Source organism: Sturnus vulgaris, chromosome Z, assembly GCF_052056855.1.
Source record: "Sturnus vulgaris isolate bStuVul1 chromosome Z, bStuVul1.hap1, whole genome shotgun sequence".
Taxonomy (NCBI): Eukaryota; Metazoa; Chordata; class Aves; order Passeriformes; family Sturnidae; genus Sturnus; species Sturnus vulgaris.
In genome coordinates this window covers 80,881,509-80,897,835 of record NC_142283.1, presented here as the reverse complement: position 1 = coordinate 80,897,835, position 16,327 = coordinate 80,881,509, and the positions used below count along the sequence as shown (strand labels likewise).

Below are 16,327 nucleotides of genomic sequence, written 5' to 3'. Positions count from 1 at the left end.
AGGATCTTTGTGTGTCCTTCGTTTTTAAAAATAACTGGATTAAAGATCTGATGCTAGAGAATTTTCTGTTAGAGAAGTTTACATCTTTTCAAAGTGCTTTCAGGGAAGCAAGGTGGTGGGACAGGTGAAATAGAGGGCAGTTAGCACATTTTTTGATAAGCATAGTGTTCTGGTCTCTGGATGCGAGACTGTTGAGCCTTCTTCTGTTTGGTAGAGCAATTAGCACCAGTGTTGCAAGTAAATATACCAGTGAGATTTCTGCATGTAAGAAATGAGCTATTTGATGTGTTTGCTTTGGCTGCTGAGTTGAGATTTTGTTGCTGCTCAACATGACTGGAATGAAATAACATACATGATGATGTATTTATATCAGCTGATGGTACAGCAATATTTTTTCCTGTAGTATAAATTTGTCTTAAGCAGATTGCTGCTTGTATTTTGTTGATTACTAAAGACAACCTATTCTTAAACTTTACAGGGGAAACCAGCCTTGGACTGGATATAGCACCTGCAATTTTCAGTGTCTGTTTTTACCTGCCACTTGTTTTTGGGATTAAAAGTAACTTTTTAATGGTGGCTGTTTCTTGCCAGTTAAAAGCTGCTCCTGAGTGAGGAGTGTTAGTAGTGGTGCAGTAGAGGTAGTGTGATGACTGTGACAAAAGGGTCAGTAATACAAAAGAAGTGGTGGCTGTCTTCTGAATAAAAGGTTGGATAAAACAATTGTGTAAGAAGATAGGTATAAAAGTTTTAATGTATGTATATAGGATAGAAGTGTAGAAATGTATTTCGGTTGAAAGTCTAGATAAATTTTAATATAATTTAAATATTAACTGAGAGGATTTTTATCTTTTGGAGGAATCAATCTCTTCCAGAATCCTCCTGAGACTCCTCCCAGGCATCTGCTGCAGTTTCCACCTTTACTTGAGACATCTGAGATCTCAGGCAGCAGGCTTGGACTCCTTCAGAGAAGATACCTGAGATGTTTTTGCTCTTTAAATAGCAGATCTCACTTCCAAGATTCACTTGAGACTCCTTCCAGGCATCTCTCAAGGTTCTTTGAATTCTTCTAGACACTTGAAACCCAGGTTTCAGCCCCAGACTTCTCCAAGGAAACTACCTAAAAGTCTTCCTCTTTTGAAGAAAAGTGTCTCCTCCAAGTTCCACACAGAACTCCTCCCAGGCATCTCCTAATGTATTTCCAATTTTACATTTTCATATTATTAGAGTTTTAATTAAATCTTATATTGTGACTTTTTTATAGAAATGGTGGCTTGTTAACTAGTTTTTGTTTTGAGAACAGTAATACTTGTCCTAAAGGTGTGTGTGCACCTCAGCAATCAATATACAAAGGAAAAAATGTTGTAAGGAGGAAGGATTATGGAAAGTGTACAAATTGATTCTGATTCCATCCAGAAATGACACATAAGAGAGAATTAAGTTGCCATTTGCCTCCCTGAATTTTGTCTGGTGTTTGGACGGCACAAAGCCTGAAAAAGGAGTGAAAAGGGAAACGTGGCCAAAGGAGTGGGGGTTTTGGAAGCAACAGAAGTGTGTTTGGGGCAGGAGGACTGATTGCCATCATCTGGAGTACCAGACTACTCTTCAGTAGCAGTATGGAGCTTTTTAGTAGCAGCACTTTCAGATTTTGGCTTGTAGGGGAATGGCTGCAATGTCTCAATATCATGTATTTTTAAATGTAGTTTGTAGCAACACATGTGTAGGACTTGGAGCACTTGAGAACGTGAATGGACTTTTTCAGTTACAATTAGTATTAATGTGTGTAGACAGAGGAGATATTTTGGGCTGTTCTGAAGGAGTATGTTTTGCCAGAGTGGTTTGTATGGTTTAACACAACCAGACTGAATCACAATTATCTTTCAAGGTCCCTTCCAACCCAAACCTTTCTGTGCTTCCATCTGGGATCTGTCTAGAAAACTAAGAAGTTGTTCCAATGGCTACCTTCAGCAAGGCTTTTGTTGTTCTCCCTGAAAAATCAAGTTGTAAATGCAATTCTTTATTAGTTTTATGTTGCTTCCACCTCTATCCAGCTATTATAATAACTCATGGACTTGTAAATTACAGAGCTTTTACAGTGCAAAGCTACATGCAAGTCTTAGGGATGGAAACAATTTGAATGGTGGACTAAAGCAGAGATGTTTGTCTCTCTCCCCATCCAAGGAAAAGGACAAATCTTGTTTTCTCTATATGCTAATGAGAAGTTCCAGGGAAAACCTGGTCTTTACTCAAGACTGCTATTTAGAAAACTCAAATATGGTCCTCTGGTTTCCACCGGGGAGATTGGTTTCTGAAGGATCCTTTGAATAGCAAGGGAAGGATGTTTGCAGCATGTGATTTTACAAAATATTTTTATTTCAATATTTATTTTGTATTAATTAGAATATTATGGTAAGTATATTCTCCCTCTGCTTCTGTTGTCATCTTGTCTTGACCCTGTCCAGAGCATGTGTCAAAAGGTTGTGTGGCCTGCAGCATTTAGATCAATCTCATTTCATTCTAATAGAAACTGGTTTAGGATGTCCCAGCTGTTTCGAGGATGGTTGATTGTAAGAGAACATTTTGGTAACTTCAGAGGCTTGTGAAGCACTTGGTGTCCTGGCTGCTCACCAGAATAGGTTTCACATGATTCATCCAGCTGCATTTGGCCTGTTTTGAAAAACAGCAAGTTTTTAGGTGTCTAGAAGCTTCTTGGAACCGAGGGCATTATACAGTTCCTTTTTCCAGGGCTTTTTGTGATTTCGGCCTATTTCTGCAGCCCAGGGAAGCCACGTTATACTGAGCCAGTAGAAAGCTAATTTTCATTTGGTAGAGAGACAACGTTTGCATCTGGATTAACTTTAGACTAGCACTCAGGTATGCTTGCTGTTGCAATGAAATCTCATTTTCATTATTATTGCAAGGCTTTGGCTTAAGCTGTTCATCCTGGTGGAAATGTTGCAAGACCTTGGGCTGAACTCTAATCATAATGATCAGTCAGCTCTCTTTGGCTGCATATTATCTAAAATTGGAAAAACAGGCCTCTTCTAGTCTTAACCCAACCCAAACTGTTTTTTCTGGTATTATCTTCACACACCAAAATGGGATTTACTTTCATGTCTCAAAATGCCTCTGTTCACCTCAGCTTTGATGTGCTTGGCTAGGTTTGATGAGGAAAGGCTTTTCAGAACAGGCTTGTGGTAGCACAGATGGGTAGACACAACTGTTTTCCTGCTTGGACTGGTGAAAATCTTGTTTAACAATTCACTTTTCCCCATAGTGTGGAGAGGAGGACTGAAGCATTTGGAGATTAAGGTAGCTGGTATGGCTGGGAATCTCATTTATCAGGGATAGAAATTCCATTTCTGACCACAAGAAAGCACTTGTTTAAGAATCTGTTGTGAGACAAAATGAAGTAGATGGAAGGTGTTTGGACACTGTATGTCACTTCTCAGGGGTGTTTTTTTCAAGAGGGAGGAATTGGTATGAATTGTCAAGGGCAGGGCAATGCATGGGACCTTTAGAGCCTCTGCTCTATAGTGTCTGAGTTATTTGAAGACTCAACTAATACACACATTTTTTCCTTCCCTGAAGGTTCTGCCAATTCTTGAAATTTTGTATCACGTTGAAGAAAGGAATTCACACCATGTTTACATGGCCCTTATCATTTTGCTGATCCTTACAGAGGATGATGGCTTCAACCGATCCATTCACGAAGTGGTGAGTTGCTGTTTTGTAAATAATCCTTCAGCTCTAAAAATAACCTAAATATTTACTTCTAAGATACGTTGGCAAATCTGTTCCCTCAACAGAGGCTGGATGAGCTCATCCAAATTTGATGGCATATACATCTTTCTGTTGTAAGAAGAAGGAACCTGAAGACTGATTTCAAAACTTTTCCCAAGTAAAATGAACAAACACACTCCCTCCTGTAGAGAAACTGCTGCAATATCTCTTTTTCTGCCTTTTTTGGTGTTCCCTGTTACAAATTAGCCCAGTAATAGCTGGGCAGGCTGCCTCAAAGGTGCTGAATATTTGCCATGGAAGTGGAGGGCCTAGAAGAGAGGAAAAAAAACAGGAAACCTTTTTTATTTCTCTTGAAAAACTTTGCTTAACTAGTTTGATGCAGCCTTAGCTGGAGTTGTATTTTCCACACTAAATGTTACTTCCTTACTTGGCACTTCTTTTTCTGTCTCTCTGTTAGATTAATTTCTGTTTTATGTTGTCCGTATAACAGCATCCAAACTTTTACTAGCTTTGATGGACCTTGACCATCTGTGCAGGAAAATACCTTGGACAATTATGTCCTAGTTTCCCAGCTTCTAAAACTATGATGCTGCATTATATATTGGCACTGATTTAATTTCATTTTTTGACTGGGACACCGAAATTTTCTTTTTGGGAAATTATTTTTGTGGAATTATTATCTTTTGTGAAATTATTGAAATGCAAAATGCTGAAAGCAAATTTCAAGGTTCCTAAACAGAATTCTCTCCCAGGTGAATTTCCAGCCTATTTTGGAGGGAGCTGGAATTTTTTCTTGGTGCCAAGCAATAGAGACTTACAGTATTTTTTTCTCTGAAATTTCAGATTGTTTAGTATAGCTCTCTCTGTAGAAAGCAGGAAGAGATTATTTAAGTCAAATTTCCTGGGAATACCTTTTTGGAAGCAGCTTTTAGGAGCACCTCTAACAACCATGCAGATCACTGAAATATTTTTTTGAAGCTTTTTCCTGCCTTCAACTTTGTGTGCCTTAAACCTGTACATGTGCACCAGAGGTGTACATGTGTGATGTGTACTTTTGGGTTCTATGCCATTGAGTCATTTATCCTCTTTCATAAATGGGGCTTGTTGAGAGTTGGAATTTAGCAGACAAGGTGTCATTCCTGCTGTAGTCTCTTCCCCTACCACTCTTAGTTCATTTTAGAGGCTTTACACACAGTCTTTCAATAAATTCCTTACTGGATGAGTAAAAATGGAAGATTTCCCTAAAATTCCTTAATGAGGATCCAGCTGTGGAATGAAAACATAAATCAAGTTTTCTTGTCCGGTTTATCCTGCCTTTTAGCTAGCCCTGCCAGCAGAGTTGTAGTGTTTGCTTGCAATGTGGATATTGGTTTACTACTTCTGTCTTAATAGAAACACAAACCCCACCTTGTTCCTTTTACCCTGCACTGATCTTTTTTTCAGTCATGCCTTTGCTTCTTCCATTTTCTTAACAATTTTTTTGATTTTACTTCAGTTGTTCACTAACTGCTTCTTTCTTTTCCTCTGTGGTTGTGTTTTCCTGCTCCATAGTGCCTGGTTCCATTTGTTAGTAGTGCTGTGTGGCCAGAGTTCTGCTGGATTTGGTTCTTAGGTGGGTAATGAGAGGTGGCTGTGAAGTGCATGAGCCTGCAGGCCTTCTACACATTCCTGCAGATCCCAATGAGGGAAATAAGTGAAAGGAGAAAAAAGTTTCAAAGTCATAAATCCATTCTCCTCACCCATGTCTTTGAATTAATTAAATGGATGTTTTCAGGTATGAATGAGCAACTTCCTGTTCAAAAACTCTAGTATTAGTATGAAATAAGTCTCATACTTTCTTAAATATTGACTCCACATCTCCTAAAGCCTAAGAGCGTATTATAGGCCTGCAAAATGATGGGTGTCAGAAAATCTCTGTAGGCTTTTCTGTAAAATGTAAGCATCTAGCATCAGTTTTATAAACCTCATGCATGCAAATACATACCAAATTTCAGCAGCTACAGTAGGACTATTTTTTTCCTCCATCACTTAGGTAAAAGATGAAGAAAAAAAAGATGTGCTGTATTTTAGATCAACCTGTTTTTCTCTCTACTGTTTGTCCTGTGTACTGTTCTTATAAGAACCATGACTGTGCAGTTCATTTATGGACTATTTTCCTTTGTGGCATTTAACCCACATTTATTTATTGATTTTTAGGATTAATTTTAGTAAGCAAAGTTTTATAAATCTGGTTATTATAGCAACTGGTAAGGAGCTCAGGAAACCACAGAAACTCTTTTTGACTGCTGTAGGATGCTGAAGCATTTTTTATTTAAAATGAATGTGGTCTTAACTGCCTGGAAAATGTGATCAAAATCATAGGTCCTGTTCCTGCAATTGGTTTAATGCAGTTGGGTCACTGTAACCACACAGAACTCAATTTCTTTCACTAATAATAACAATAATTATAATAGTAGAATAAACAAGTAAATGTAATATTTCCCCAGAGGTACAAGTATTGGTGATCTTTTGTCTCTGATTTATGAAATTCTAAATAAAATTACATCAAAATAACATCATGCAGTATTTTATGTAGCAGTAACCTTATTGTGCTACTGTAGCACTTTATTCTGTAGGAAATGGTGATAGACTGTAAATCACAATTTAACTGTGTTTATTTTTAGTGTGCTAAAGAATATCTCAGGAGCAAAGTTGTGGGAAACTGAGAATCTTGCTGCTTGGTATATGTAGAACTGAGCTCCTGCTCTCTGCATCTGCAGTTTGTGCTCCTTCAGTTGGAACTATCCAAGAGCCTCGTATTCAAAAGAATAATCAATCAAAACCTTTTAATTTCTTTTAAAATTATTCTTGCAAGACCACCCCAGGACTAAGATTTTTCTTTTTCTCCTTTTTTAATGTTAACTGCAAATCAATGAGATTGGTCAGTGGGGGCACTGGTTCTGGGTAGACGATTTTGAAATTTAAGATATTTTCATGCTTCATGCCTCTGAAATCCAAAATGAATGGTGGTGGTTACTGATGTTGTTTTTGAAATAGCCATCTCACTGCCTACCAGCTCAGGTTTCTTTCCTCAGTGTGGAGGAGAGGTAACAGGTTCGGGTATGTAGCTTTATAATTTACCTATTTCTTTTAAGAGTAGTGTACTATTTCAAGGAATAGTTATCTCAGTAACTGTCATTTTTCCCAGGCTGGTGTTTTCAGAGTTTCAGGAGGAACTACTGAAGGTTTCTGGGGTGAGACTGGAGCATTAACATCATTGTCCATGTTTACAGCTGTCAACACGTTACATAATGAGCGCTTCATGTAACTTCATGTTTTGCATTAGGAGTCTGAAATTTGGCAGGTGGCCTTTGTGCCAGGGCTCTGCTGCTGATAATATGACTAAATGTGACCAAATTATCAGTCTCAGGGCACGGGGAGCAGTCTGTTTCCATCTGCGCAGCAGAGACGTAGCCGGAGGTGGCCTGACGTCTGTGGAAACTGAATATTCTCATTTTGCTGCTCCCAGAGCCATCTGGGCTGTGTGCATCCTCCCCTGCCCAGGGATCATGTTATCAGCTGAGATAGGCAGGGACGAGCTGCAGCTTGTGCAAGTGTGGCTCCCAGCTCCTGTGGGCATGTGCTCCCAGGGATGTTTCTGCTCCTGCTTGGCAGGGGTTGAAGCCACACAGAACCATTTGGCTTGGAAAAGCCAAGGCCATCGAGTCCAACCATTCCACCAGCACTGCCAAGGCCACCTGTGACCCATGTCCCCAAGGGCCACATCCACATGCTGGAAAAAACGTGTAAGAATGGGAGCCCTAATGTGACAGGAGTTGGGAGAAATTTGAAACAGGCTGTACATGGAACATGGAATGGTGCAGTAGGGGAGAGGGACAGTAGTTAAACAAGAAGTAGGTAAGATTTTGGGATGCTGAGAAGAGAAATGAGTAGAGAGGCAGGATAGAAACAGAGTGACAAAAAGCTGAGGAAGGTGAAGTCAGGCTTCTTTTTCATGACAGACTGAGATGGGCAGGGTAGGACAAGGGAGAGTGGCTTCACCCTGACAGATGGCTGGGTTAGATGGGATATTGGAAAGAAATTCTTCCCTGTGAAGATGGGGAGGCCCTAGCACAGGGTACCCTGAAAAGTTGTGGCTGCCCCTGAATCCCTGGAAGTGTCCAAAGCCAAATTGGACAGGGCTTGGAGCAACCTGGGATAGTGGCAGTTTGGTTGAGCTTTAAGGTCCCTTCTAACACAAACCACTCCATGGTTCTGTGATGATCAGGTGTAGGTGGGGGGAGTGGAAGCAGGTTAAAGAATGAGCTGAGAAGGAATGGAGTCTTGGAGGGCAAAGAGGTGGGAAGAAGTTACAGGGAGAGAAAACAGGAAGGGTGATGGCTTCTATAAATAACAGAGATCCACAGGTGGAAAAGAAGGATGTGTCTGGAGATGTTGGAGGGCTCAAGGTACTCCTTGAGACTACTTAACTTGTCCCAGTCCCATTCCTCTTGTCCCACTAGGACACCCTGTGGGAGAGAGCACATAATGGAATCTGCTCTCAATTCCAGGATAGAGTGAATCATGAACTTCCACTTCAGTTGGTGAAGTGCAGGGATGTGCCCCACAAAATAGCCCCAAAGAGGGTGGGAGGAAACAGGGGGATTGTTTTATTTGTGGGAGGAAGTGCTTTGCTGTTTCACTCATAAATCAGAGACTACAAAAAGTAACTTATTAGAAATTTAATCAGTTAAGTTGATGGTTTTTTGGCCAGGATAAGTCTATTTTGTCTAAGAGGGGAAAAAACCAACCTAAAAAACCAAACTCTTGGGTATCGTTTCAGAGCAAATTGAGTGAAATTATTTCTTCAATAATCATCAGGAAATACGTCCCTTTATGTGCTATTGGTTTCAATTTACATTGTGTGTCATGTCAAAACAAATAGTATTTCATACTATCCATTTTCATAGCTGTATTTTGTTTTTTAAAAAGTCTGTTACATTTTCAATAAGCATTTAAAAGTCAGGAAATGAAATGTGCAACCACAACTTATCCCTGCTATATTTATGTATTACTGAGAGTAACCATTATTTAATGATCATATACTATATTCTTCAAATAACAATATGTTTTTCTTCTGGAAGGTTCCAGTGCTGAGCTTGAGATATTTGCTTGAGATACTTGTCAAACTGGTTAATTTATTTCTTTTTATAAAACTTTCTCTTGAGAACAGGTACATTCACATAGTCATAAATAAGCTGATATTAAGAAATTACAATTAAAGCAACCAGGATGAATATCTACACGTACTTTAGCATTTTGCATTTGTGAAGTAACCCATGAACTTGCTGTATCTTACCATATGTTCATGCTTAGCAGCCTTGGGATGATCAAGTTCTCCACTAGCAGAGTATCTTCTTGCAGTGAAGTTTGTACGTGCGATTCATTAATTACTTACAATAACAGCTTTTGAAATTTTCAGTTGCCTTTTTTTGTGAAAATATGTGTGGATTTTGCTTTGTCTTTCAGGCATTTCCTGTTAATCATCTATGTTGTTCATCCCAACTAGTTGTCCTTGTTTACTCAAACTCCTTGGATGACTTGTTTTCATTTATACCATCATCACTCTGTCTTAAAATAGTATTAGTGACTTTTTATAACCAGAAATTATACTGGTTTCCACATCCACTCATCACCCGCTATTTGTGGAAACCTTTCTTGTAGTGATTTCATGTTTCCTATTCGTTCCTCAGCCTTGACCATTCTCCTTTTAAATACCTCTCAAGACTTTCTGTCTTCCCCCATTCTGATTTTTTGATCCTTTTAGCAAAAGGTGTTCATCATCAACCACTACACCTCAGCCTGTACCTGGGGATGTTTTGTCACTTTTGCCATGAGACAGTGTTTTTCCCATCTATAGGCTTCATTTTAGCATCCTTGTGGGAAATAGGAAGGTGCTGACAAAGAGCCAGGTACTGTGCAGCATGTGATAATGGAGATGCTTTTAAAAATTATTTTGAAATTAATTTCAGGGATCTGGATTTTTATTTTGTCTCTTCGTATATAATAAAAAATAATTTTTATATCTCAAACTTTATCAGCTTACCAATTAACATGAATCATAATAAGGATGCTGTTTCAAATGTCTCTTGTGCTGTGAAAGAGCTTCCAGAGGCACAGACTCACAGAATGGTTTGGGTTGGAAGAGACTTTAAAGGTCATGTTGGGGTTCCACCATGGGCAGGGACACCTTCCACTGTCCCAGGCTGCTCCAAGCCCTGTCCAACCTGGCCTTGGACACTGCCAGGGATGCAGGGGCAGCCACAGCTGCTCTGGGCACCCTGTGCCAGGGCCTGCCCACCCTCCCAGCCAGCAATTCCTTCCCAAGATCCCATCCAGCCCTGCCCTCTGGCACTGGAAGCCATTGCCTGTGTGCTGTCCCTGCCTGCCTTGTCCCCAGTCCCTCTGCAGCTCTCCTGCAGTCTCTCTTCTCTCTGAAGTTACACAGGGTGATAGCTTTGTGTGCGGTAGTCCTTGTTAAACATATTTATGTTTTGACCGAGAATAACCCTGAATTTATAGAGGATCTTTTCCATGTTTTTAGGACAGTTCCTGTTGAGTCATTTTTACCAGTGCTTCAAGGCAGGGTGTTCGGCACATGTGTTTCCTCCATGTAGGTTGGCTGAGTACAAGGAAAGAGTAGATTGATTCTCCTTCTGCAATAAACTTGGAAATGGTGGTTAACTTCATACACCCTGATAGTGGAGGGCAGTGAAAGATATGAAGCTCTTAGTCTAGCTGAAGACTTCCTCTAAGTGTTAAAGACTTCATACTTTTCAAGGACAAGGCTTTGGTGTGAAGCCACACTGCTGATTTGCCCCTGACCTTCAGTGTGTGTGCTCTTGCCCATCAGTCAGAGCTCCTGTGTGCTGCCTTTTTGCCCAGACAGTGATGAAGGAGAATGGCAAGGCATTGGCAGAATTATTCAGGTGTCTTGGGTGTAAGTAGAGACTTTATAAAGTGTAAAGGCTAAAATCACAATGAATACGTGAGTGTGGTGGTACAGGGCATAGAAATGAGCGAAGTGCCAAATGTAATAGTGTTTGTACACTTGGTGTGTTTCCATATGACTTAAAGTTGATTAGACCTACTAGGTGATAATGCTGCAGAGGTCCGGCTTTCTTTTTTTAAATTTTGTTTTAATTGTGCTTTGGAGTACAAAAATTAAGTCACATTTGAGACTGGAAACTAATTTTCATGTCTTATGGAATGTGTGAGATTCCAGACAGCTTCCTATGTTCTTATTCAGACGTAGGTGCTGAAGAACCTTGTTCCTTTATTTTTTTCTTTTGCAGATACTGAAAAACATCACTTGGTATGCTGAGCGTGTCCTAACAGAGATCTCACTTGGGAGTCTTCTGATACTGGTTGTGATAAGAACCATCCAGTACAACATGACACGGACAAGGGTAAGAGCTACGTGGAGCATTTGTGAATTCCAAACCTCAGCAGCTTGAATTCAATTTCAAATGTGGGGTGGAATTTTATTAATTCTGTTGCGATCAGTTGGCATCTGGTTTGGGCATTGGTTTTTGGAGGGAAGAAAATAGATCGGCTGTGTTAACTAAGTGTTTGTGAACTTGTAACACAATTCTGTGTTGTCTTCCAGTTCACTGAGTATGGTTCTCTAAAGACCTTAATTCAGGCATCAAGCTCATCTTCAGTTGAGAAGAAAGAGTTCCTTAGTTTCATGAGAAGAAATTATTCCTTATAGGCTGTTTGCCTCTCTGAATGACTTAAAAGTAGGAAGGAATTTCAGGTCTATTTATTGTTACTTTTTTTAGGAAGTATGGCAGGGACTGGGCCAGACCCTTCTGAGACCTTTTTGAACTCTGGCAAAGCAAAACTGCTTTAACTTCACAGCCTTTTAGCCTAGGTTGATTTTGTGCTTTTTTCAAGCATTTGTTTTTTTACCTTTTTTTGCAAACGCGAATGTAGTATCATGCACTTCTGATTATTTTCAACAATTAAAGGCACAGAATGTTTTACATTAAACGGTAGCCAAAATATTAACTATATTTTAAACTGGAAAAATTAAGGATTTTACTTTTATGATAAAAAGAACAGGAAGGAACAAGAACAGATTTGGCATATATTTTTAGTATTTAGAATGTGTTATGTTATGTAAATGAATATTTTAGGCTTGGATAGGGAAATTAATCCCTTTTGAGTTGGATATGTGGACAAGTTTAATTCTTGGAGAACCCTTGACTTTGAAAGGGCCATGAGATAAGTGCTTATCTGGTCAAATGGTTTCAGGGATGCTGAAATGAGGACCAGTGCTCTGAAGTATGGTATGATTGTAATTGCGGGGTATATGGAATGGTGTGAAAGAGTCAATAGGGAGATGACTTATGAAGTAGAAAGTTTTATGATAAGACTACAAGAAGGAGAGAAAGGAAAGTAGAGAGGAAGAAAGTATCTTTGTGTATATGCTACGGCTGTGGTGCAATTGTAAATTAACATTGAAAGACAAATACAAACATGTCTATACATATATGTATGAATACACTCCGAAATCTGTATGGAATCACTCTTTTATAAGCCTTATATTTTAAGAAAACACGTTCAAACATCACCACATATATGCACTTTACATTTCTTCCTGTGCTTTTAAAACTACATCTATTACTCAGTCTTTTGAATGATTCCTGCAAGAGGTGTCAGTGCATATCCAACGAACAGTTTGATGTGTTGGTTTTTTTATCTTTCCTCTTCTCTCTGACAGGACAAATACCTTCATACAAATTGTCTGGCAGCCTTAGCAAATATGTCGGCACAGTTCCGCTCGCTGCATCAGTATGCTGCTCAGAGGATCATCAGGTAAATATAAAGGCTCTGCTGGAAAGTCATCTTTGCTGAAGCTCAGGAGTGGAGAAGCTTGAATTTTGTATGCCTTAGTGGTAGAGAAACATGAGGTTTATATGCCTTAGATACCAAAGGACTAAACAGCAGAAACGATAACTGAGTTACTTAATAATCCCAGAATAAATCTTACTATCTCTATATTTGAACCTGCTCTGAATGGACAGAAGAAATACTAGTTTGTCTGAGAAACTTCGGCCTTCTGATCCTCTTAACAGAGTAGCTCAATAACTGCCTTCCAAACAGAAGATTTTCACAGATTTGTGTGAATTAAAAATTCAGTCGTGTATTCGGTTATTATGAAAATGCACTGAGTGGTGGTTCTCAGGTACTATACAGCATGGATTTTCCTGCATATTTGGCAAAAAGGTCTATTTTTAAAATCGGATATAATTAAACGATCATTTTGCGACAATACCCTGCAAATACAGGCAATAAAGCCTAGATCTATGCTTCTCAAATGCTAAAGTTTATTATCCTGTATAATAGTCAATAGTCGGCATTGTTCTAAAACAAGGCTAGAACTTTGAAGTAGCAGAAATTGAGGCTGGTCCGTCCCATTGTGTTTCTGTGCTGCAGAGCACATTGTAAAGGCAGGTAACCCTGTGCCAGGCATCCTTCTCATCTTGGCAGCCAGCCCTGCTCCACGCTCCAAGGGAAACTGGGAAGGTCCTTTTTAATGTGATCTGGAATAAATTGTTACAGGGCTTGTCAGGTACAGACTGTGTGCCAAAAATAATAATTGTGTACCTGTACACTTTGTCAAGGACTGGGTTAACATGACATACAGCTTGTTCTTAAGGATTTAATTCTCTCCAAGACACTTCTCCTTTGAAAATGGTTGGTGGTAAAAGCAGGACAGGTTACCAGAATGAATGCATTGTGTTGGTGCCTTTCACCTGCCTGATACTTGCCCTCTTTTCATACCCTTGGCAAAAGTAAAGAGGGTTCAGAGTTTGAAATGGAGCTATTTTCCCCTTCCCTGCAACAGAAATTGTCTTAAATATTTGCTGTGCTCATTTCTCAAATCATAGACTTGAAGTCTGAGTTTTCCAAGCATTTGAAATGCTCTGAAATCAGAGATCCTGGTGTGGTGTGAGATACACTTTTCTGACTCTCAAAAACTTGGTCTGGTTCTTACTGAGATACTTCATTTGCCACTTCAGAGGTTGTTCCTAGAATCCTGGTTTCTGATGTTGTTAATTTTATTCTATCTTTGTTTCTGCAGCCCAAAGTGAGATATGTTCTTCTGGTTATATTTGGGGCAGGAAGCAATTATCTTGCTAGTCTCAAGACCCAGCATTTCTCTTTCACTCATTTCATGCAGCATTTTATCAGGTTCCTGTAGTGTTTGGGAGCCTTATTCTTCATGTCTCTTGACCTGCATAGTTGCAACATGACTTTAACATTGCTGCTTGATTTTTAGCTGTGATATTCTTAGTGGAGGCAGACTTGTTCTGCTGCTTGACACTAACGTGTGTGGAAAGAAGGCAAAGAAGTGAATGGCAGAAATCAGGGAAAGGAAATTTTGTCAGAGTGGAAGATCATCGAGTCCAGCTGCTGGAGTCCCCATCCCTGGAGGTGTTTAAAAGCCATGTGGCACTTGGGGACATGGGTCAGTGGTGGCCTGGGCAGTGCTGGGGAATTGGGTGGACTCCATGGTCTTCAAGAGCTTTTCCTGCCTAAATGGTTCTGTAGTTCTATTCTGTGATTCTGTAAATTAGTCTGGGACCTCAGTGCATTTGAGGAATTGTAGTATGTACGTGTTAGTTTGGTAGGACAGCAGAGAGTAGGGTGCTGGCTATCCCAGTTGTTGGGTGCCAGCAGGATGGGAGCTGTATTTTTCTGCATGGAAGTAATGTAAGGGTTGGTAGAGAAAATGGTCATGCTCATCAACTGAAGAAGCAAAAAAAAAAAGGCAATTAAGATCTGTATTATGACATTCTTACATAGTCCAAAGGTATTCTGTGCTGTTGCTTTTAAGCTTCTGTCTTGTTGTAGCCATGCACTCCGTATTATTATAAGTGGAAATTGTAATGAAGGAGGTGACTTTAGATTTGAAACAGAACCAGCAAAGTAAGAAGAGTATTAGAGAAAGAGGATCTTATTATGGAGCTAGAAAACTGTACATCTGGACAATAGGCAAAAGCGACCACCAAGACTGGAATTTAATTTGTCACTGTGATCGTTATTGCTTGTAAATCAAAAGACACTGCTTTAAAAATGTATTAAAATCTGTTATAAAGTGTCCTGTGGGACTAGGACATGGGCAGGCTGGAAGCACGAGCCAGTTCCAGGAGCAGCCTGTCTCCTGTTAGACTTTACTGCATTTTCTTCTCAGGAACTTTACAGCCCTGGATTCCTTGGCAGGTTTAATCACGATTGAGGAAGTATTTAACCTGATTTCCTCTCAAAATGCACTAGATTTGCTATGAAGCTTCAGTTACCAAGAAAAGCATTACAAATACACGTATTTCTTAAGGGGCTGGTGTTTGAGTCGTATATGGTCCTTTGTTTTTCTACCTTAGGAAGTCTGTTATCCACAGTTATTGAATTTAGCCAGCAGTGGTGGACACAGATTTGTCCCATGATGCCAAAACAGAATATGTATGTTTGTACTCCTAATCTGCTTTGCCATAAGAGTACAAGCATCTTAATAATGAAGTTTTCTGTGAATGAAAAACAAAATTGTACTTTATATTATGTGAAGTATTTCAGGGTATAGATTTCTAAATTAAGTATCTCTGAAACACTTAAAATCTGCTTAGCAATACAACTGAATAGATAGTCATAGTTTAAACCTCACCAGATGCTCTAATGATTCCTTCCTTAATGTGAGAATTAATTCCATTTCCATGCAGGCTTTTTCCTAATCCTGTTCTGAGCAGAGACAGCCAATTGTTTTAAATTCTGAAGACTATTTTCTGTGGAAGAATGAGCTGGGAATATTCTGTGTGGTAGTGCACTTAAGAGCTCAGTAAAATACAACTTTGTAATATTGGGTAATTTGTATCACATTCCAGCAAAGCATGAAAATTGTCAGATTTGTGTGAATCTATCACAAGCAGCTGCAGAAACTTAAAAATAGAAGTAATAGATGTTTCCTAGTAAGATCCAGGGTTCACTTAGTGTTGGATGTCCTCTGTTGTAAATTACCCTGACTTTGAAATCCTTGCCTTCTCTGATTCCTTTATGGGCCATTCACTGAAGAGTTGGACTCAATGATCCTTGTGGGTCCCTTTCAGTTCAGAATATTCTGTGATTCTGAGATTTTCTATGCACTGCTACCTCGGATTTGTGTTTAATTATTCAGAGCTCTTTTATCAGCAGATTGCTGAGGGTGGTACTGCACTGTATTGTGGAGTGCTGGTGTTTATAGCATCTTAAAATTATATTTAAATGTACCTGCACAGTAGTGCAGGTATTCAGTTCGTCATTTAACATCACAAATCAATTGGCATTAATTCCTTAAAACCTATTTGGAAATAGCTTTTGTTCATGATACCTGGATTTTCTGCAGCTTGCCTGACTGCTGTACTATATGGAGCATTTGGAGGATCTTCCTCAGTTCAGCTGTGTCCTGGCATCTCTTCTCCATGTCATTCTAATAAAATTAGTGACAAGAAAAGGACTGATCACTTCAGGCAAATGCTTTTCCTGTAACTTCATGTGTTGGAATGTT

At 39.4% G+C, this 16,327-nt stretch overlaps 1 protein-coding gene across 6 annotated transcripts in view; it reads left to right on the top strand.

Annotated features, from left to right (window-relative positions):
* DYM (dymeclin) overlaps window positions 1-16,327 on the top strand; it is a 216,403-nt gene that overhangs the window by 83,931 nt on the left and 116,145 nt on the right. For all 6 annotated transcript variants that reach the window (XR_015799699.1, XM_014894892.2, XM_014894890.2 and 3 more), the window contains 3 exons: window positions 3,589-3,714; window positions 11,076-11,189; window positions 12,509-12,603. Coding sequence is in view for 5 of the 6 variants with exons in the window: in XM_014894892.2 (XP_014750378.1) it covers window positions 3,589-3,714; window positions 11,076-11,189; window positions 12,509-12,603 (335 nt within the window). In the remaining variant the exon portion in view is untranslated. The remainder of the gene's footprint in view (window positions 1-3,588; window positions 3,715-11,075; window positions 11,190-12,508; window positions 12,604-16,327) is intronic.